The following is a 22,991-nucleotide window of genomic DNA, read 5'->3' as shown; positions in this document are numbered from 1 at the left end:
CCCCCGGATATCGAGCAATCACTACTGATAGATTGCAGGCCCTCAAGGCCCTCCAACCTCCCACGTCAGCAAATGAAATCCTCTCCTTTTTAGGTCTAGTAGGATTCTTCCGACACTGGGTACCCAGCTTTGCTCTCCTAGCCAAGCCGCTCTACCATGCAGCAAAACAGGCCCCTGTAGGATCCTTGTCCTCCCAGGGGACTGTTAACCAGGCCTTCAAAGCTCTCCTTAAGGCCCTATACACAACCACCAGTTTAGCCTTGCCCAACCCTAACAAGCCTTTTCACCTATACACAGAAGAAAAGCAGCATACGGCAGTAGGGGTCCTTACTCAGCCAATAGGGGCTACTCTCCTACCAATAGCCTATCTGTCCAAGCAACTAGACCCCACTGTACGGGGATGGCAACCATGCTTACGGGCCCTCGCAGCTGCAGCTGACCTCACTACCGAAGCTCTGAAACTTAACCTACATTCCCCTCTCCAGGTTTTTTCCCCACACCGGCTCACCGACCTACTCACCCACCAAGCATTATCTCATCTCGGACCCTCCCGACTCCAACTTCTACACCTACTATTCATCGAAAACCCTGCTATCACTCTTTCACATTGCTCTCCACTAAACCCTGCCACTCTTGTCCCTCTCCCCTCAAAACCTCCAGCACAACACTCGTGCTCAGAAATTCTTAAATTCAGCCAGTCCCCGCGCCCAGATCTATCCGACCAGCCAATACCAACTGCCTCAGTTACTCTCTATGTCGATGGCAGTTCAGCCCTTAACACCCCAGGACCCCGAAAGGCTGCCTATGCCATCGCCACAGACACTGACATCATTGAAACTCAGCCCTTACCCCTGGGAACTACCTCGCAGCAAGCTGAATTAGTTGCTCTCACTCGGGCGCTAGTCTGGGCAACTGGAAAAGCAGTAAACATCTACACAGACTCCAAATATGCCTTCCTGATTGCACACACACATTGCATGATATGGAAAGAACGAGGTTTTCTCACCACTAAAGGTACCCCTGTTCTCAATGGAAAGCTCATTTCTCAGCTTATTCAGGCAATCCAGCTCCCCAGCAAGGTAGCAATCATCCACTGCAAGGGACACCAATCCACACTTACTCCTGTGGCTAAAGGCAATGCCTTTGCTGACTCAGTTGCCAGAGCCACAGCAAGGGAAAAGGCCCCTCCAGCCACCCTCTGCTTCCTTTCCAAAACCTACAACCCTCAATACTCCCCCACTGAACTAGCCAACCTTCAGTCCTCACCTGAAGTTCAATTCCGAGACAAATGGGCCTTCAAACATAACCTCCTTATTCTCCCTGAAAAACAAAGGTACCAAATAATCCAAGACATACATAACTCACTCCACATCGGACCTAAAGCTTTATACCAGTTCCTCAGCCCGCTCTTTCACCCCCACCACCTCCTTAATACAATACAGGAAGTCCAATCCTCTTGTACTGTTTGTGCAAAAACCAACTCCCAAGGTTCCTGTCATCCTCGGCGTCAGCTTCATCAACTACGTGGGTTCCTACCTGGCCAAGACTGGCAAATTGATTTTACCCACATGCCAAAGCACAAGCAATACCGATATCTGCTAACCATTGTTGACACTTTTTCAGGCTGGATCGAAGCCTACCCCGCAGCCTCTGAATCTGCAGAAACAGTGGCCACTCACCTTATCCAGGACATCATACCACGCTTCGGACTCCCGGCTACCATACAATCTGACAACGGCCCAGCATTCATCTCTAAAGTTATTAATGCTGTTTCTACCTCTCTAGGAATCCAATGGAAATTACACACTGCTTACCATCCTCAATCCTCTGGTAAGGTAGAGCGGGCCAATGGCCTCATCAAGGAACATCTAACCAAACTTATGCTTGAGCTCCGCCAGTCCTGGGTCACTTTACTCCCTATAGCCCTCACCAGGCTACGAGCAAGCCCCTGAGGCCCATCACAGCTAAGCCCATTTGAGCTGCTGTATGGTTGCCCCTTCCTACTTTCAACTCCCCCATCACCCAACGTCACACCCCTAGATAGTTACCTCCCTTATTTCACCCTCCTTCGAAACCTCCTCAGGGAACACGCCAACGCTTCTCTTCCCCAACCCATCCAGTCATCCGAAACTACCCAAAAAGTATCTCCGGGTGACTCAGTCTTTATCAAATCCCTCTCCCCAAAACCCCTTGCCCCCAAATGGGAAGGACCATACACCGTCATCCTTACCACCCCATCAGCCATAAAAATTGAAGTCCAATCTTGGATCCACCTGTCCCGGGTAAAAAAGGCCCCCCATGGATCTCCCTCACTATGGAAAGCTATTCCTACTGGCCCTCTATCTATCAAACTTACCAACGTCTAGCAGCCACACCCCTTATGTATGGAGGTTCTACCTAACTGAAAACTATACCAAAACCACCTTCATCTGTAACACTCCCCCCTACAGCCATAATCACCTCCTTGCAACCTCGGACTGCCCCTCAACAGGGTGCAGCACCACCATCTATCTAAACTTTACCAGGTTTAACAACATCCATTACCCATACCCTCTACTCTGTTTTGAGCACGATCAAACAGGAGAATGTAAAACTACCTCCTGGCGTTCCTGCATGGGGTGCACTTGGGGCACATGTTCCACCCACCCAGCCACAAGAGCGCAGAATCACCCCTCTCACCTAAAAATTATTCCAAATATAGATGGAGAAGGAAATACCATAATTGGTTCCACCCAGTTCTCCCTTATAATAACTGACCCTTGGGATAGTCGCTGGACATCTCCCCAAAAGGCGTCAGTATATGAAACTGACACTACCTCCTATCCGTCTTCCCATCTGTACATATGGCGAGCATATGAGCGCACAGTACATGAAGTCCATAACGCCATAAAACAACAAGAACAAACCTTAACTACCCACCTACAGCCACAGTCATCTCCATTTTCCTGGCTCACCTTCCTTAAGGCAGGCATTACACTAGCCAACCTTTCCGGGCTAACCAACCTAACTCCGTGCCTCATGTGCGCCTCACTGGGACAAACCCCTTTTGTTGCTGTTCCCTATCCCTTCCCTCTCAAGACATCTGCCTCCACTTCTCCCTTCCCTCCCATCAAGGAAGTAAGTCTCTATACTCCACCTGATTTCGCACAGCTGCCAATATGCTACTCTGTAAGCCAAAACTACCCTAACTGTAACCGGACCATACCGGTAACTACTAATTTAACAGCCCCACAGGGAACCTTTTTCTGGTGTAACAAAACCCTAACAAAAACTCTCCATAATAGCCTGCCACCAACTCTCTTATGCCTCCCAGTAACCTTAGTCGCCCGACTAACTATCTACTCCCCAGCCGAATTTCAAATACAACAAATGCCACATCACCGCACCCGCCTGGCTGCCTTTCTGCCCCTCGCCGTAGGCCTCTCCCTTGCTAGTTCAGCACTGGCGGCTGGGTTAGGGGGCGGAGCACTAAGCCACTCTCACCAAGCCTTAGCTCGCCTAACCTCGCAATTCCAAGCAGCTATTGATAACTCTGCTGAGTCCCTGGCATCCCTCCAACGACAGATCACCTCTGTAGCCCAAGTTGCTTTGCAGAACCGAAGAGCTCTAGACCTGCTCACTGTTGAACGAGGAGGTACTTGTATCTTCTTACAAGAAGAATGCTGCTACTACATTAATGAATCCGGCTTGGTAGAAACCCGAATTGAAAACCTCCAAAAAATTAAAACTAACCTACAAAACCAGAAGTTTTCAACTGAAGCCACAGCATGGTGGTCTTCCTCAATGTACACCCTTTTATCCCCATTGCTCGGGCCCCTAATAGTTGTCTGACTAATTTTACTCATTGCTCCTTGTTTTCTACAGTTTCTACAGCGGCGCTTCCAGGAACTTACTCGGGTCACAGTTAATCAAATGCTACTGCAGCCACTCATTCCAGACCCCTAGCCTCCAACAGCCAACCTAACTCCTTATCCTTTTTCCCTTTCGCCGCCCAAAATCAGCAGGAAGTAGCCAGAAAGAAAGCCGCCGCCCCTTTTTCCTCTTTAAGGAGTTGGGAATGTCTGGTGGAGGACCTTTGGGCACCCCCCAGCCACATGGAAAGTGCCTAACTTCCGGATGACGAAAGCCCCTCCTCCCTCGCAAGGAGGGTTCCTTATCTCACTCTGTCTACCGCCTTGGCTCGGCCCGATTCCAGCAGCCTTCCGGCCAGGCAACCGACTGAACCAATCACCATCCACCCCACCAGCTCTCCAGTAACTTCCGGCCTGACAAGCTCCCCGCCCGGCAGACATTCCCCCCCACCCGACAGCCAACCTGACTCATTGCCACCTGCCAAATCAGCTCTCCCACTCCCCCAATCCTTCTACCCCTATAAAAACCGCCAAACAAAAAAAGTCAGGGCGAGACTGCTGACTCTTCCCCCGGCACGAGTCCAGTCCGCCCGGAGGCTCTCCAATAAAGCCTGAACTCCTAAACTGTCTATTTGCCTGATATAATTCGGTCGCTCTCTGGGGTTCAAGCAACGAGGGTCCGGGCAGGTCGGACACTATCAAGTTACCTTGTCTTTTCAGCTACAGAATTCAAGATGTTTATGAACGGAGGGAATAATATGACTTCAAGTGGAAAATAAAATGAAACGAGGCATAACTGCATACTACAAGATAGCAATGCAATTGAGAGTTGGAGTAGTTCTATCATAAACACACTTTACATTACAAATATGTAGTAAGTAAACAACCGAGCTTTCTGTTGTGACTTATGTGTTTAGGTTTCTCTCTAATTTGGTCTTGAGTTCTCTCTTTGGAGGAGGCCAGAAACCAGTCAATCTCCAGGAGAGACCTGGCCAGGGGGAAAGGTAGGTTCTAGGGTGTCAGTCAGGTAAGGCACAAGGAGGAGGCGAAACCAAAATGCAGGAACATAAGAAATCTCTTACTTACGCACCCCAGAGGTGTCCGGCGAGCGGTGGGAGCCCGAGAGTAAGACTAGAGGCCACGGGGAACCAGAGAGCAGCCAGAGGGCCTGGAGGTTTGTCCTTGCGCTTTCCCGTGGGGGTGTGGCTTTGCTGATGTTAAGAGAGCACCTGCAAAGTGGGGCTTATTTACAGGACTCTGGTGTTGACCATTAGGTTTTATCATGGTCAGCAGCTGTGTGATGTGTGGGTTCTCAGTTAGTGGGATGAAGAACAAATGGGCCACATCACAAACAAGCACTCAGGGACGGGGAGCGTTACCCAGACCAGGGGTGATACACTGAGACTGGGCTTCAGACAACTTAGGCCAGGCCTGAAAATGGATGTGGAGGTAGCAACTATTAAAAACATTTACGACAGTTTCCCACAAAACAAAACCTAGCTTTTAAGTCATTTGTATTATACTTTAACAAAAACTGAACTGAAAATAATTGGAAATAACACCTTTGGTTTGGACTAATAAGCAGGAATCAAGTTTCTAGGTTGACCATGTCATTTAAATGAAAGCTAAGATACAAGAAAAAATTGAAGGAAATAGGTAGCCCTTTACCTCAGGTGTGAAAGGGTTTTTGTTTCATAAAGACCCTTTTCAGTTTCAGTTTCAGGTTCATCTTCTTGTTATTTTAGTGCAGACTATGAGAAAATATTCTTTTAAGGCTCTAAAACACGTGCTGTCATTTGAAAAAAACATTTTTCATTGACTCTATATTTTCCTATTATGATTTTTGAGTGTTTCTTTTATCTAGACTGCTAAAGAAATTGCCTATGGTCATAGTTTGCAGGCAACAAGGTACCCTGAATTAGCTACAGGTGGCTCTAATGATAGGCATGCCATGGCGTGAGGCTTAACAATGGTTCTCAAATTGTGATTCTTGAACTAGCAGCATCAGTTTTTCCTGAGAACTTAGGAATTCTCAGACCTCACTCAGACCTACTGAATAAGAAACTCTAAGCAGAACCCAGGAATTTGTGGTACAACAAGCCCTACAGGTGATTTTGAAATGCACTAGAGAACCATCAATTTACTGTTACAGAAACCTTAAAGGGTTTCTGCATATTACTTAAGTAATATAAATGTTGACTATTTATATTACTTAATACTATATGTAATTAAATGACTATAAATGGTCAACATTTATATTACTTATAAATGGTATCTCATTACTTAATATAAATGGTCAACATTTTAAAATTCTTTGAGCTGGTACTGAAAACCATTTTATCCTGTTTAATAAGGGGTCAGGCTAACAGTAGAGGTGACCATCAAACTTCACAGTTTTGGCTAGTAGGCCCAGTTCGTAGGCACAGTGATTTACCCAGAGGGCTCACGTTGAGTTGCAAACATGTCCCTTCTGCTGAGCTCAGACTGAGAGGCCTTTTGCGGCGCTAACTAGCAAAAATTTTTAAATGTCATTGATATTACCCTGCCCTCATCTTCACCCTCATTCTGGGCCTTTGCTGTTTTTGAAACAGTGGCTTTCTCTGTGACTTCGTTTATCCTCTCTCACTGCATGCCCTTCCTCAGAACTTGCCAAGACTCCACAGGATTCAATAATCACCTCCTGAATTTAGTTTCAGAACTGACTGCTCTCTTAACTATGTCTCGTATCTTAGTAGACATAGTCATTTAGATGTCTTCCTGTTAACATCAGCACAAATAAATAAAACTGAATTTGTGCCTCAAATCAGCTTCCCCTCTAAGCCGCCACATTTTTGTCAGTGGTAGGTTGCACAGATCTACCAGTTACCTAATACCCATTTCTCCTTTGCTTGCTTGACCCTGGAATGACCTGTAGATTTTCATAATATTTATTATATTCATCCCTTTTCTCCATTTCTGCTATTACTGCACTTATAACGTGTATACCTAAACTATGAGACTGTTTTCCAAAAGGGCTTCTTCTCTCCCTTCCTCATTCCCTGCCTCTCATTCTTCTTCCTTCCTGTTCTCTTAATTCCTTCATTCTTTCCTTTTCTCCTCCTTTCCTTCCTCCCACAAACAGATGGAAAAATAAATGGTTCACATTAACCTGTCTGACTTCCGCTCCTTCTGGTTTCCCAACTGACTAAGACCAGCATCCACATTCTTGAGCCTCAGAGTTCTCCAAGTTCTGATTACAACCCACTTTTCTCATCTCTCCTCCATTCACTTCCCCTATTGACTCTTTAGTGGTTCTCAAACTCAGGCAGCTGACTGAAAGAGATATTTGAGCCCGACTTCTAGAGTTTCTGACTAATAGTTTCAGGGTAAAGCCCAAGATTTAGCATTTCTGAAAAGTTTCCATGTGCTATAGATAGCATGTTGCTATCCCCCCAAATTCATATATTGAAGTCCTAATCCCCAGTGTGGCTATTTTTAGAGATGGGGCCTCTAAGGAAATAACTAAGGTTAAATGAGGTAATAGGGTGGGGCCCTGGCCTGATGGGATTAGTGTCCTAATAAAATGAGACATCAGAGAACTTAGGATCTCCCTCTCAGCCATGTGAAGACACGGTAAGAGGAAGGCTGTCTGCAAGCCAGGAGGAGAGACCTCATCAGAAACGCAATTCGTGGCACATTGATCTTGGACTTCCCAGCCTTCAGAACTGAGAAAATAAATTTCTGTGTTTAAGCCACTCAGTCTTTGTATTTTGTTATGACAGCCTGAGCGGACTGATGCACCAGGTAACGCTGAGGCTGCTGTTCTGGGACTATACTTTGAGAGCACCTCACTACTCCACTCTGATTGGCCTCCTTGTAGACTTGATCTCTGTGTCTTTCTGACATGCCTGCTCTTCTCCTTTCTTTACTTGAACTCCATATCTTCTTGAAAACCCACTTTGAACCATATGTCTTCCCTGCAGGCTCTCAACTCTCCCACCACAGTCATCTCTCCCCTTCTGAAAGCCTCTACACTTTACCTTTAGATTCATCTGGCATCTAGCATAAACTACCTTGGATGATTCTTTTTTCTCTTCATACAATTGTTTTGTCTTCATCACAAGCTCCTTGGAGCAAAGAATCTATTCCTGGTGTTGCATGCCTAGCACAGGGCTTTGTGCACAGCACAGGTTCAATAATTCATGATTATTTGACAACCATGGAGTGTATGGAGAAGGGGGTTCCTAGAAATTGCAGGTATGAATCATCCAGGTGTCATAGATCTCTGTCGCTCTGAGAGCTTCTTAGGAATGTGGAGGTATATAGCTCACAGGGGGGCACGTGATTACTGGCTTACTTGTTTAGGGAGCTGCATCCTGAGGGGGTCTTTCTTAATGTTTTTTAGACGAAAGAGTCATCTCTGAGACAGAGTACATCTAATGATGATGATGATACCATAAGAATGAACATGTATTGAGATTTCATTGTGCAGTGTTTCACAGATATACCACCTGTAGTTCTCCCAGTAACTCCACACAGTATGAATTATTATGCTTTCTGGTTTTACAGATGACAAAATTGAGGCTTAGAGAGCATAAGTGACTTATCCCAGGTCTGAGAGCCAGGCAGACACACAGCACATACTTGGGTCATGCCTGCACTGCTCTCTATTCACATTTCTTGCCTTTCCTCCATAAATAAGCAGAGAGTTGTACATCAGAGGTTTATACAAGGTTGCCTTCCCCACTTTAAAGATTTGGGTTTACTATTTTTATGCCATTCAACATAGTTTATATTCCTTTCTGTAAGATAGATTAAACAAGTAATAACAAGGCTTGACTTCTAGTACCAAAGGATAACTGAAGGAGAAAATATCCCATCTTCTCTCAGAAATCAGCTATGAAGGACACCTGCAGGTTGTGAGGCAGTAGTCTGCAGTTTCCAATTAAAGCCACTGACCCCATTGGTCACCAAACCTGTTCTCAGTGAACAAAAACAGGCATGATGGCTCAGTGGGTCCAGAGAAACTCTATTGCATTTTGCTTTCTTGACTCAGTGATTTGGAGTATTGTTCTGACATGTCAGCATTTCCATAACATTCCCACACAACTTATTCTAATCTGTTTTACTTTCTAATCAGACCTAAAACAAAACAAACAGCAGTAACAAAAATATTAAAAGAGTATCATTGCTACCCGTAATAAAAAGGCATTATACAATTTTCAAAATACCTGTTTTACCATTAACTCAGTACTTAATTTTAATCAGTGTATTATACAATCATTCTGGTAAGTTTTGTCATTAAAATAAGGTTTATAAGTTGTATATATGTACATATGTAACATCTATATGTGTGTACATATAACATGTGGGACTTACTCCAGGCAATTATGCTACCCAGAGAGCAATTAGGAGATTCTTTGAATCCTAAAGAGAAAGTTTAATTGGGCTGTTTATTCCAGCTCAGGTTTAAATCCAAGGCCTTAAAAGTCTTCAAAATCTACCATTTTGAATAAATTGCACCTTGGCAATCAATTAAGCTAATTTACTTTGCATAGGAAAGAGCATATTTTATATTTTTTAATAAAAATTATAATTTAAAAAGAAATAGCTAGACATTTTGGGATAATTTCAAAGTATAGAAAACTATAAGCAGGCAGAGAAAAAAAATCAACCACACTTTCACCACACAGAGGTAATTGTTGCTTTGCTTTGGAATCCTGTAGAAGAAATTTTATATCCTAACTTTTATTAACTTCAGATTTATTTCACTAACACTTGTCTATTTTACTGCTGAATGACATCTTAGGTCTGCTCATGTCTCTTTGTCACTACTCCACCATCCAAGCCCCATGCTGTGTCTCACCTGGATTTTTACTGGAGCCTGGAACTTGTCTGTCTGCTCCTGTCTTCAGTCTATTACCCACATTGCACTCTTGGTTCAATCACTTCAGTGACATCCATTGCTCTTGGGTGAGATGACTGTCACAAAGGAGTACCCGGGAGCACTTTGGAATATTAGACCAATAACCTGAATATCTGACTTTATTTTTTTTTTTAATTTTTATTTATTTTTCTGCGATGGAGTTTCACTCCTGTCCCCCAGGCTGGAGTGCAATGGCGCAATCTCGGCTCACTGCAACCTCCACCTCCCGGGTTCAAGTGATTCTCCTGCCTCAGTCTTCCAAGTAGCTGGGATTACAGGCGCACACCACCATGCTCCCCAGCTAATTTTTGTATTTTTAGTAGAGATGGGATTTCACCATGTTGGCCAGGCTGGTCTTGAACTCCCGACTTCAAGTGATCCACCCACCTCGGCCTCGCAAAGTGCTAGGATTACAGGTGTGAGCCACCTTGCCCGGCCCTCTGTCTGACTTTACAGGATCGTTCTGAGTCTCAAGTGGTAAAAGTACATGAAGGTGCTTATAAACAGTAGTAAACTGCAGTGTGAGTGGTTATTACTTAGAACTTCATGTGTAAACAAACGTCAGGTGTTTTTGTTTGTTTTGAAAAATATATATATGTTACTTTGATAATTATTCATAATATGACACAGACCTGCTGGATAGGAATCCAGATCTCTGATTATCTCTGACAGGATCATCAGCCAATATGAGAAATAACTTCTTCGTTTTAAAATCGACCGCTTTAGATTTAAAGCTCTTAGGTCTTTGAGAGGCTAGTAACAGAGAATAGCTGAAGTCAGGGAACAGGGATTCTCACCACTGATATTCAGCATAACCTTGAAATGAGATCTTGCTCTCACCAAATTGAGAAATAAAGAAATGCATCATACACATAGTTGTTGATTGAAAATATGTAATGCTAAAAAAAATGTAATCTTTCAAGTATTCATGACAAAAAAATGAATGAAGAAACACTAGAAGTACGCCTATTCGGAGCTATATTTTAGTCTACCACTACATTAAAAATGATAATTTCCCCATGTAAGCAATAAACATGTGCTTACTCTATGCTGTGAGACACTTATATTTTACAAATAACTTTACAAATGATTCCCCATTGTCTTAATCTGATTTCAGATTTCCAGAACACATAAAATGATGGGCAAAATAAACTGTATTATGAGAAAGTGGGATTTGGGATTTTGATGTCCTGCCGAGACTATAATGGCAGTATTCTGGTGGGAAGTTCTTTTGTTATTCAGGACAAAGGAGTCATCAAAATTTGATGTTTTCCCTCACTCCAAAGAGCATTATTCTGACACTTCAAATGCTTATGTCAACATGTTAATCTTCGACCCAAATGAAGGAGTTGCCATGGAAGAAAACCTGGCAAAACTATAAATAGTTTTCGTATCAGAGTATAAATAGCAAACAGATGGAAACTAAAATTTGAGGAATTTTAGGATGGTTTGAGAAGAGGCTTTTTTTTTTTTCCGAGACGGAGTTTCGCTTTTGTTACCCAGGCTGGAGTGCAATGGCGCGATCTCAGCTCACCGCAACCTCTGCCTTCTGGGTTTCAGGCAATTCTCCTGCCTCAGCCTCCTGAGTAGCTGGGATTACAGGCATGCACCACCGTGCCCAGCTAATTTTTTGTATTTTTAGTAGAGACGGCGTTTCACCCTGTTGACTAGGATGGTCTCGATCTCTTGACCTCGTGATCCACCCGCCTCGGCCTCCCAAAGTGCTGGGATTACAGGCGTGAGCCACCACGCCCGGCTGAGAAGAGGCTTTTTATGAGGGTTTTGGTGGGGTCTAGGGAAACCGCAAGGGAAAGTGGAGCTGCTAACAGCCCTCATCCATAAAGCATGAGGGGAGGAAGGAGTTACTGGAACCTGGAAAAAGAGAGAGTTTTCAAGGAGAACATTGAGATGCTTAGAGTCAAAGGACAAAGCCAGGCTGAGAGAACCTTGTCCCGACGAAGCCTGGAGAAGGAATATCTGAACTTACTCTACCCTCTGAGGAGGGGTTCCCTGTGGTCTGAAACACGTAGGAAACAGGGAGTAAGACGGCCCAAGAGTGTGACCCAAACTGCTCATCCTCCTGCGGAGTCGGGGAAAGTAGACTGGAAGGGAGATATTCAGCATAGACTTTCATGGTAATTTACCTAGCCCAAAGCCTGGCACATGACAAATACTCCTAAAACAAAGTCATGTGAAAGGATAAATGAATCCTTCACTGACCTGAACTGCGCACAGTGGCATAATTCATTTTTTCCTGGTCACTTTTTGAGTTTCATGTAACAGACTCAGTAAAACACTATGATTTCAAGAATTTGCTAAAATAAAAAAGCAGTCTTTTTCTCTCCATCTAACTTTATATACCCCTTTGTATTTCTCCAATGGTACTTACTACATTTTATCTGATGGTAATTAGTGAATAGTATCAGTTGTACAATGACAAGCTTTTTCTCTCTGAGGATGCATACACACCTATACACACTTTGGATGTTCTACTGTGTCTAGAACAGGCCCACAAACATAGTTGCTTCAATAAAAGTTTGTAATCACATACATTCAAATATGAGAACTATGCTATATTACACAATTAGAAATATTCTGCATTGAATTTTATTTATTTACTTATTTATTTATTTTACTTTAAGTTCTGAGGTACATGTGCAGATTGTGCAGGTTTGTTACATAGGTATATATGTGCCATGATAGTGGTTTCCTGCATCCATCACCCCGTCATCTACATTAGTTATTTCTCCTAAGGCTATCCCTCCCCAATCCCCCCACCCCCTGCTATTCCTCTCTTAGCCCCCTACCCCACCAGGTCCCAGTGTGTGATGTTCCCCTCCCTGTGTCTGTGTGTTCTCATTGTTCAACATCCACCTAAGAGTGAGAACATGTGGTGTAATTTAGTAGCATTCATTTGTTCGGAAAATCACTAAGCACCTGTTTTTTATCCAGCACTGTATTGAGCACTTAGATTTCAAAGACGAATAAGCAAACTGCCTGTCCTACTAGGACTTACATTGTGAGAGGAGAGGATTGCCAATTATCAATCATGAAATGACTCACTGTGCTAGGAAGTGTCACAAGATGAATCCTTGTGCTGGTAGGGGACAAGAGTAGAGAAGAGTGGGGCATGGAGGAAAGAGCAATGCGGCAAAGTCCTACACGCTCATAGTAGACTCCATATGAATGAAATCAGGTTATATTAGAAAGGGTTTCCCGGAAGCAGGATGTATTTTCTTACATTTAGCTTGGATTTCTACAATGTCAGTTCCTCCTTTTATTACTTAAAAGGTGTCCTGGCTACTGAACCTACCCAGTAACTGCAACCAGAATGAAGGGAAACTGGGGAGCAGAGGAAGAAGTGAGAGTTCTGGGGAGGGAGTTTATTGCCAACATCAAAACCAGTATCAGCTTAAAGATCATCTCCTGAACAGAAGAGAGACTTAGTGACACTAACATGTAGAGTGCGGAGGAGGAAGTACACCCAATTATTTAAAGCTAGGGAGAAGAAAGCATGGGCTGTGGGAAGGAATAATGATACCCTGATTTCTTTCCGATGAAAACAAGTGTGAGACAGTGGGAGGGGCATTGTCTCTGTCACTTATCCACTTGACCGACTACCTCAGCAAGTTTTATGATCCATTTGTGAGTAAAATCTTTACTTATCATGTCTTAATTGGAGAAGTGTGGAGGAGAACGTTACCGGTCTTGCAGGATTTTTAGGAAAAATAGCACAGAGATAGACAACTTGGTTAGTGCACAGGAGATGTTTGCTTATCACTGTAATCTTATTTAATACTTGCCATTTCTACTTTGGGGGTCAGCATCCTCAGAATTACATCACAGTACCTCTCCTATTAAAGGTATTTGCTTATAGCACTTTGCACTGAAACCCTCATCCACCTTGGTGAAGGAAATGTCATCAGAAAGATTTCAGTGTTTGAAGAGCCATATTTCACAGATTCTCCTGAGTTTTACATGTAGGACTCTAGAGAAATGCTAACCTCCTGTCACAGAAGGCAAATCTAGACAGTCCAGTGGTGCCTAAGGGACAGAGAGTGACGTAGACCTGCTGGATAGGATTCCAAATCTCTGATTATCTCTGACAGGTTTATCAGCCAATATGAGAAATAACTTCTATGTTTTAAAATTAGTATTAAGTTGAAAATGGCCAAGCATATGAACTGAAGACATTTCTCTGCATCTTCTCCCATAGGTGGCTATCCAGCTGAAATTTCAGATGTGGCCCTTGGCCAAAAAACTCATTAAAAAAAAATTTGAGAACAGTTTTTCTCCCAACTAAATATTATTAATGTTGTTTCTCTGTATTTCTGATAAGAAAATAGTTCACTCTTTCCACAGTGAAGCATTTCAGAAAAGGGTTTATTTTCTACTTCTGGGTATATATTCTATAGTTTGAATAACATAATTGGAGATAATTAATGCTTTCCTTAGGTAATATGATCCCAAATAACTATGTTTGATACACTTCCAAATTTTACTCCTCAAAATAAAAGTGTACTTGGATATATAATCTGGCATTTAAACTTCTCATCCTTATATTCTGGATATGAGGCAGGTGGATCACCTGAGGTCAGGAGTTCAAGATCAACCTGGCCAACATGGTTAAACCCCCATCTCTACTAAAATTACAAAAATTACCTGGGTGTGGTGGTGGGCACCTGTAATTCCAGCTACTTGGGAGGCTGAGTCAGGAGAATCACTTGAATCAGGAAGGGAGTGAATCACTTGAATCAGAATCACTTGAATCAGGAGGTTGCAGTGAGCTGAGATCATGCCACTGCACTCCAGCTTGGGTGACAGAGTGAGACTCCATCTTAAAAAAAAATTTCTTCCACTTAAATATAAAAATGACCAATAAAAAGAGGAGTGACCAATCTCTACATAACATTAATGCAGTATACTAAGCCTAGTAAAGTACACTTATAGATTCCAGAATGAGAATCAGTAGCTATCTGCTTTCCATTTCAAATTAAAATACATTATACTCCACTTCAGCAGGAAACAGGTTATTAAAATGATAAAAATGATCCAAACTAAATTTTAAGAAACTTAACATAGGCAGGGACTGAAAGACTTTCTCATTACAAATGAATAAAAGAAGACAGATCATAGAGTACAAACATTTCTGCTCTTGTATTTTAATTCATATATATATATATATACAAGCATTAACTAGTAATTTTTTATGGGACAATTGTAACTTCTACATAAAATATCCCTTTTCTATGTAATGCTTTTGTAATTCAGGTCACTCAAGCTACAGTAATAACTCAGAGAAGGAAACAGAATACAACACAGGATGACTCAGCAATTAATCATTCTGTGCCCCAAATCGTGTTATTCAATGAAAAAACTGTAGTTAATATGTTCAAGTTTTACTCATTTTTCACTGTCTGCTCCTGCATAAAATATTCAAAAATCCCTTGGTATAATGAAATAGTTGTTAGAAAAACTTTTTTTTATTAACATTGTAATCAAGATGTCAGAAATGAATTTTCTACCAGCTTCTAATAAGTAATGCATTCTTGAGAAAAAGCAGCAATAAAAAATGTAATTTTTCAAGCTAACTATACATTTTAAGCCACTGAATCAACTTTTGGAGAAATAACATGATAATTCCTACACACATTAAAATTTCTGCTAATGTTACATTAAGCATAACACAATATTTCTGTATATTTTAATGGTGCAAGGAAATTTAAGATATTTTTAATACTATCTATTGATCAAAATAAGTGGTGATGTGGTAAATTTTGTTTTTTTTAAAAAAAATATATATTTTTTTACCAGTAAAAATATACTGTGGACATGCTTGCCATACTGGTATTTTAAAATAAGAGTGCAAGTATATACTTTCCTGGACAGTTTCTGTAAATAGAATACATTTCTTCTTCTAACTTCTCATGACTCAATATACTCACACACCTCTCTGCCTTTTCTGTCTCCTCAAGCCAAAATTTCACTTCTCACTTTTTAGCCTGTATTAGAGTAGTATGTCCCAGACTGAGCACTATTGCTATTTAGAGCTAGATGAATTTTTATTACAGGCAGGTTGTCCTGTGCACTGTAGCATGTTTAGCAGCATCCCTGCCATCTACACTAGATGCCAGTAATATGACCACCATTTCAGGATGTGACAACCGACGCTCTCCAGATATTGCCATATGTCCCCTGCGGAAGAAAACCACCCCTACTTGAGAACCACCATATTAGAGCAACTTGCATACATAACATCATATTCACCTTTGAACCTATTTCTTCATGGTATGAAACTGAGCTCGGAGGTGACAGTAAATATTTGTTAAATGGATGCAGAATAAGATGGTGTTTTAGTATGGCAGTACATTTCTAGAATGATAAACATGTTACTCTCATATATTAAATTCTCAGTTCCACTTAAAAACTTAAGAATACTTCTACATCCAGTTTGGATTTATTTACCAATACTTGGAATAGAGAGAGAAGAGAAGACAGTTTTTCCAATATGATAGATCACATTTGACTTCTGTGGCTCATAAATTTCTAATGGGATTCAATTCCTTGTAGAGTTTTTTTTCCTTTTAGTCTAACTACTACAAAAAGATGACATCCAAATCTCTTCCAAAAGAGAATAATGGAGGAGGAAAGGAGTACAAAAATAGGACAGAAAAGAGCAAGAAAGAGGTGAGGAAGGAAAAAAAGAATAAATGAGCAAGACACAAGAGGCTTTCTCTTACTTATAAGCCCATTTATTACAAAGTTGAATTTAATCAAAAATATTTTTAAAGGGAAGTATGTCTTAACACTTGGAAATAGTAAGCCTCCAATCATAAGTTATTGAATTTTCCCTTACATTTAATGCTACAATTACTTTTCTAACATAAGCAAGGGAGAAAAACAGAAAAGAAAGAAGGAGACAAGAAAGGAAAAGAAGAAAATGGAGTAAGGAGAAATTATATGAGAATAAGAAAAGTAAAACACAAATGCTTATAAAAGTGCATTTAGATTTCTAAAGGATCACAAGACTTATTATACAACAGACATTTTGATTAAATAACACTTAAATAATGATTCAATGCAGTTTGAAACAATAATTTTCCCACAGAGTATGAAAAATTAGAGATAGGCCAGACATGGTGGCTCACACCTGTAATCCCAGCACTTTGGGAGGCCGAGGCGGGTATGTCACCTGAGGTCAGGAGTTCAAGACCAGCCTGGCCAACATGGTGAAACCTATCTCTACAAATATATATATATATATATATATATATGTGTGTGTGTGTGTGTGTGTGTGTGTATATATATATATATATAAATTGGCTGGGCATGGTGGCATGCGCCTGTGATCCCAGTTACCCAGGAGGCTGAGGCAGAAGAATCGCTGGAATCCGGGAGGCAGAAGCTACAGTGAGCTGCAATCACACCACTGAACTCCAGCATGGGTGACAGAGCAAGACTCTGTATCAAAAAAAAAAAAAAAAAAAATTTAAAGAAACAATAAAAATCACTTTGGGTTTTATTGATCATAAGGTAAATGCTTATGCTTATTATTTGAGAGCAAATACACAAGCTTTTTTCCCAGATAATACTTACTCATTTAAAAGTTAAATTTCATTAATTAGTTCTGCATTTCTCAATTAAGAAAACATGAGAAAAACGCCCAAGTAATGGGGAAACATTCATTCAAGGTAGTGAGCCTTTCTGCTTGTCATCAAGGAGAGACGTACACAGCAGTCAGGGCACAGAGTCTAGGTATGTGTTGAGCCAGGAGCTGGCGCCCTGCTTTTTAGCCATGTGAGCTTAGCTTTGGGTTCTTCCAGAAGTAAACCAGAGACAAGCATCAAAAGGTAAGTGGTTTGCCTGAAAGGGATCCCAGGAACACTTGGAAAGGAGCAAGGAGGTGAGAAAAGAAAAAAAGTAAGTAAGCAAAAAAGTGTGTGTCAAGTCAGCCCTCTGAGAGAAACTAAATCCCATCTCCTAGTGAAACTCTGGAGTGTTGTGTATATAAAATACACAGCAGAGTTGCCTCAAATGAGGAAGATGGACATTTTCTCTTCTTTTCTTTCCCAGCAATTTCCTGTATTTCATTGGTAGAGGGCTGTTCCTAGAGGCATTAACCCTCAGACACTCCAGCTGGTCCTGCATAGGACTGAGACTGTGCCTGTGGCGCCTCAGACAGAGTGGCAGGTGTTTGCAATAAGCAGTGTCAGCTACTACTACTTTATTTTTGATTGATACTATAACACCAATATGATCTTTCGAAATTATATAACAAAATCTAGGTTAAAATTACACAAATCCAATACAATAAGTATTCATGGGTATTTGGTATTGTGCTAAGTCCTAGGCAATTATTTGGATAATTGCAACATATACAGTAAGATATGGTTTGGCTATGTCCCCAACCAAATCTCATCTTGAATTGTAGCTCCCATAATCCCCACATGTAATGGGAAGGACCCGGTGAGAGTCCTTTGAATTGAATCATGGGGGTGGGTTTTTTTTCTGTGTTGTTATCGTAATAGTGAATAAGTCTCATAAGATAGGATGGTTTTATAAACGGCAGTTTCCCTGCACACACTCTCTTGCCTGTCACCATGTAAGACGTGCCTTTGCTCCTCCTTTGCCTTCTGCCATGACTGTGAGGCATCCCCAGCCATGCTGAACTGTGAGGCCATTAAACCTCTTTCCTTTATAAATCACCCAGTCTTGGGTACGTCTTTATTAGCATCGTGAGAATGGACTAATGCACACTGGAAACTGAGACTTCATTTGGTCATTTTGGACTCCATGCCACCAGAATAACAAGTACAAAAAGGGAATAATGAATCCTATTATTAATTGGAAATAATCAACTGCAGGAAAAGTACCAATGGAATCCAAAGGGTGTAATTCAAATGCCTCTATTTCCACATGTCCAGTGTCAAATGTTCACAGAATCGTATAGCATTCTATATAAGTAAGACCCCAATAATTAAACTTTTCTACATTTCTCTGTCACTTAAGGGATCTTGGAAGCTGAGTTTCCTTTGCAGCCAAAGAGAACATGAAGTGGACAGAAGAATTGGCAAGTCGTAAGTACAAACGATAACTTTAGGATCTCTTACAGAAAAAAGTATTGTATCTTCTATATTTTCATTTTTATAATTTTACAAATAATTCTAACATTTAGCTAATTTTCATCTCCCTCTCTTGCCCATAATTTTCTAAAGGGTATAGTGTTGGATAACTTTATTATTCAGTCTATGGTCATGAATATTGAGATGGGATTGTGATATAAACAAAAAAAAGAGAGGGAATGAATATTACTCAGAACTCCTAGATTCACTAACTGAGAAGACTTTAGCTTGCCTCTATTTTTTAATGGAACATGGTTATGTGACATCAAACAATAGCATTGTCCCTCCTCCAGTGTGGAAGTATAAACACTTATGTGCAGGTGGAGAAGAGAATTTTAGAGAAATGGCAGGGTGGAGAAAGTGAGTAGCAGCAGAGAAGTCTCCATCACCACCAACAATTTGGAAGGAATGTGTGAGTTTTCTATGGCTCACCTCACAGGAGAAAGCTGGGCTTTAGCTTACTTGCTGGAATTCCATTCCAGAATGCTAGCCACAAGCAATGGATTTTTAAGCAGCAAGACTCTATGGCATATACTGCAGTAGTCAGTCATAGGAGACAATGACAGGAATCAAGCTGAAATAGATTTCACTCCTCAAGGAAATGTACACATAGAAGGGTCCCCAATGTTGGGTCCCCCGAAACACACATGAGAGACCAACATTTAGAGGCAACCATATAGGAAGCATTGAGGATCTCTCCTTCTTCCCCTTTAGTTTCCATTCCCAAAACACTGAGGCAAAGAGAGACCTAGAAGAGGATGGGGAAGGAGAAGCGACAGGCACTTCAGGCTGCCTTTTACACACCGAATCCTATAGCCTGAGCATGTCTGGAGAGGGCAGCTGGGCAGGGTCTAATGGGGAGGGGTTTGGAGCAGGTAGGAATAAGCTTCCACAAGGCATAGTTAAAGGTAGTTATTGGAGAAAACTAAAAACCATTTCATATCTATATCCTACCAATTTCAGTTATCTGAAAAAAAAAATTGAATACTGAGAAAAAGCCAGAAAATGAGGGAACAGGAAAAAACTAAAACCAATTATATTGGCCGCAAGTTATTAGAATTAAGAATCCTCTTCTATTCCCATATGTTTTTAATGTTTTCATATAATACATGTAATAAAAAGATAATTATGCCAAATTCCATATACCATAGTTGATTATATATATACACACACACGAACATACATAGATGTATACAAACACATGCTCACACAGTTGGCCCTTGATATCCATGGGTTTTGCATCCATAGATTCAACCAACTGCGAATGGAAATATTTTTAAAAATTGCATCTTTACTGAACATGTAGGGACTTTCTTCCTGTTATTACTCCATAAACAATACTGCATAACAATCATTTACATAACGTTTACATTATTTTTGGTATTCTACATAATCTAGAGATGATTTTAAATATATGGGAGGATATGCAATCTTATACGAAAATCCTACACCATTTTATATCAGGGACTTAAGCATCCATAAATTTTGTTATCCCACGGGAGGTCTTGGAACCAATTACCCATGGATACCGAGGGATGACTGTCTGTATGTGTGTATGTGTGTGTGTGGGGGGGGTGTACACATAAATGTAAACCTATAAAGGTGAAGCAAAAGTTTTACATACACAGTATTTTTCTTAGAATAAAGCTATAACACTATTTATTTGATATTTTAGAATTGTATTCATATTTATAAAGTTTAGAAAACCTTGAAGCAACATGAGCATGGATTCAGGGAATCAAGTTTTGAATATTTCTGCATCTCTTGACAACGTCTTATAGGCTCAACTACTTTTTCCTTTCTGGAAATATCCCGCATATAACCCGGGATATATGAAAAGGGATAATTGTAGTTTTTTAATTGGACACTATCAGAATGCACAAAATGTTAAAGGCAGACTACCTACCTAGCACCTTTAGCTTTATCTTTGATAAAACTTAATATAAAACTTAATATATCCAAGAGGAAACAAAGATGGGTCCAGACTATTTTCATCACAGTTAAAAATTACCTGTATGTTCTCTTTTCCAAGGATCTTTCATGAATGAATACAGTGTCCTCTTACTTATTTTTATTATTTCTGTAATATAATTTATTTGGTTCTGAAGTTTGAGCCTGCATTTAGCTTTGACTCATACTGACATTTTTAGTCATCTCTTAGAAATGCCCGATCTCAAATGCATATAATCACCAAAATATAATAAATCACAAAGCAACTTGAAAAAAAAAATTTTTGAACAGTAATATCCTAGAAGCTTATCAGGTGGGAACTTTGACACATGAAACGTATCTGAGTTTGAAACAAAATACCAAGCCTGCCTCTTGGCCATTTCAAAGAAAATCTTGTAGTTGTTTTTATATGAAATTAGCATAAAATGAGATTTCCCTCATGGAAACCCTAGAGCACAGGATTTTACATTTGAAGTCAGGATTTAGGGAATTATTATCATTTTTTGGGAAGATACCAAGACCAGAAATCCACTGAGTCTTTTATACTGAATTGAAGAAAATATCATGGTCATAAATATTAAAAAGTAGATTTTACTTAGTTTTATGGAAGTTAAAATCACCAAGTCAGCCATTCCATACAGCTTTCCTATGAAATATATGATAGAGTTATTAAAATTATTTACAAAATTATAATTCATGAACACTAAAAAAACTGGTATTCTCTATTAACCATAACTGCATTTTTAATGATACTTCAGTTCACTACAGCAAAAATCATTAGTACTATTTATAATAATTCTGATGTTAAATTTTAGTTTAGTATTCAGTTTACCTTACTCTCAGGTTCTATGTGTTACTTACTCTGTGAGGTTTGAGTATCTATGAATTTCTTTATCAAGGTATCAGTAGTTTGGGTATAAAGACTGAGAGCATATTTCAGAGACTGAAGGTCTGGGCTTTTCTCCAAGAAATTCTTTTTCAGGCCATTTCCTCCTGCATGAAAATATTGCTACAAGGAAAAAAAAAATCAGAGGCATTTAGAGAAGAGTATTGAAAGAAGGAATTTATTACTCTAATAGAGAAGCTCAAATTGAATAATACAATTTGATCAATGTAAGATAGGTACAAAAAATGGTGCCACCATTTTCCCATTGCTAAGTTATTATCATCTAATTCAGGTCCCGTAGATATCTCTGAAATGACACTCAACATCACAGACCTCATAACCTAGAAGGCCTATGCCTTTGTCTCTTATGCAAAACTTTTAAACAAAAGAGATCATGCTGATGTAGCAGTCAGAATCCTCATTAGAATAACAGGTTTGGGTAACAATTATCAACTTGGTTACTGACTTCTGTTTCTTAAACATGAGAAAAATACCTAGGGTTGTCAAAATTTCATAGGGAAGGTAGCTTCTGGCCACATATTTTCCAGATACCAGTTTGAGATTGTAGATCAGGTGTCTGCCACTCCATTTGCCCCATTATCTGATTACACAGTGGTGCAGCTATAGGCCAACCTGATGAAGCAGAGTGGTCCTTGGAAATCCAACACCCCTTGAACATTGTATCTGATAAATACAATACAACCTTTTTTTTTTTGCTATTGTTATTCAACCAAACTCAAAATATTCCAATATTTCCAAATAAGATAATAGAGAAGATAGATGCTCATTGACAATAAATACGGTCATTGAGGAATGTTAGCAGTTTTCATACTACAAGTGTTATACACAGACATCTCTTTGAAATGCAGACTGCCTAGTGATATATGATAGAACTAAGGATTTTTTTCTATCTGTTTATAAATAATATATTTATAATAGTCTATTAAGGTTAGATAAATGGTTTTCTTTCTCTCTTCCTGTACCAACAATGCTAGAGGAAACAAAACACTCACTGGTAACTGTGGTTCGGTGTGACCTATAATTAGCACAGAATAGAATATGTTGAAGAAACTCAAGAAATTATTCAGAGACACTCTCCTAAATGGCTACGTGTCATTCTTCTTTCCCACTCCTTAAGAACTTCTATGGCAGGACAATTCGATGAGCTGAAATATCAAAATTATCTCAGTTTTCTCCCCTATTCAAGGGGAGATGCAGAAACATTTTATGGATATTAGCAAGCATCTGGTTGTACTTTCAGAGAGTAGAATGTAGCG

At 40.3% G+C, this 22,991-nt stretch overlaps 1 protein-coding gene across 1 annotated transcript in view; it reads right to left on the bottom strand.

Moving 5' to 3' along the window:
- UNC13C (unc-13 homolog C) overlaps positions 1-22,991 on the bottom strand; it is a 617,099-nt gene that overhangs the window by 54,389 nt on the left and 539,719 nt on the right. Inside the window, exon 29 of the mRNA XM_012469803.3 lies at positions 21,690-21,837. Coding sequence (XP_012325226.2) covers positions 21,690-21,837 — 148 coding nt within the window. The remainder of the gene's footprint in view (positions 1-21,689; positions 21,838-22,991) is intronic.

This window comes from Aotus nancymaae, unplaced genomic scaffold (genome assembly GCF_030222135.1).
Source record: "Aotus nancymaae isolate 86718 unplaced genomic scaffold, 86718_ANA_hifiasm-v0.15.2.pri h1tg000062l, whole genome shotgun sequence".
Lineage (NCBI taxonomy): Eukaryota > Metazoa > Chordata > Mammalia > Primates > Aotidae > Aotus > Aotus nancymaae.
The sequence above is the reverse complement of the archived record's forward strand: the minus strand, read 5'-3'. Positions and strand labels throughout refer to the sequence as shown.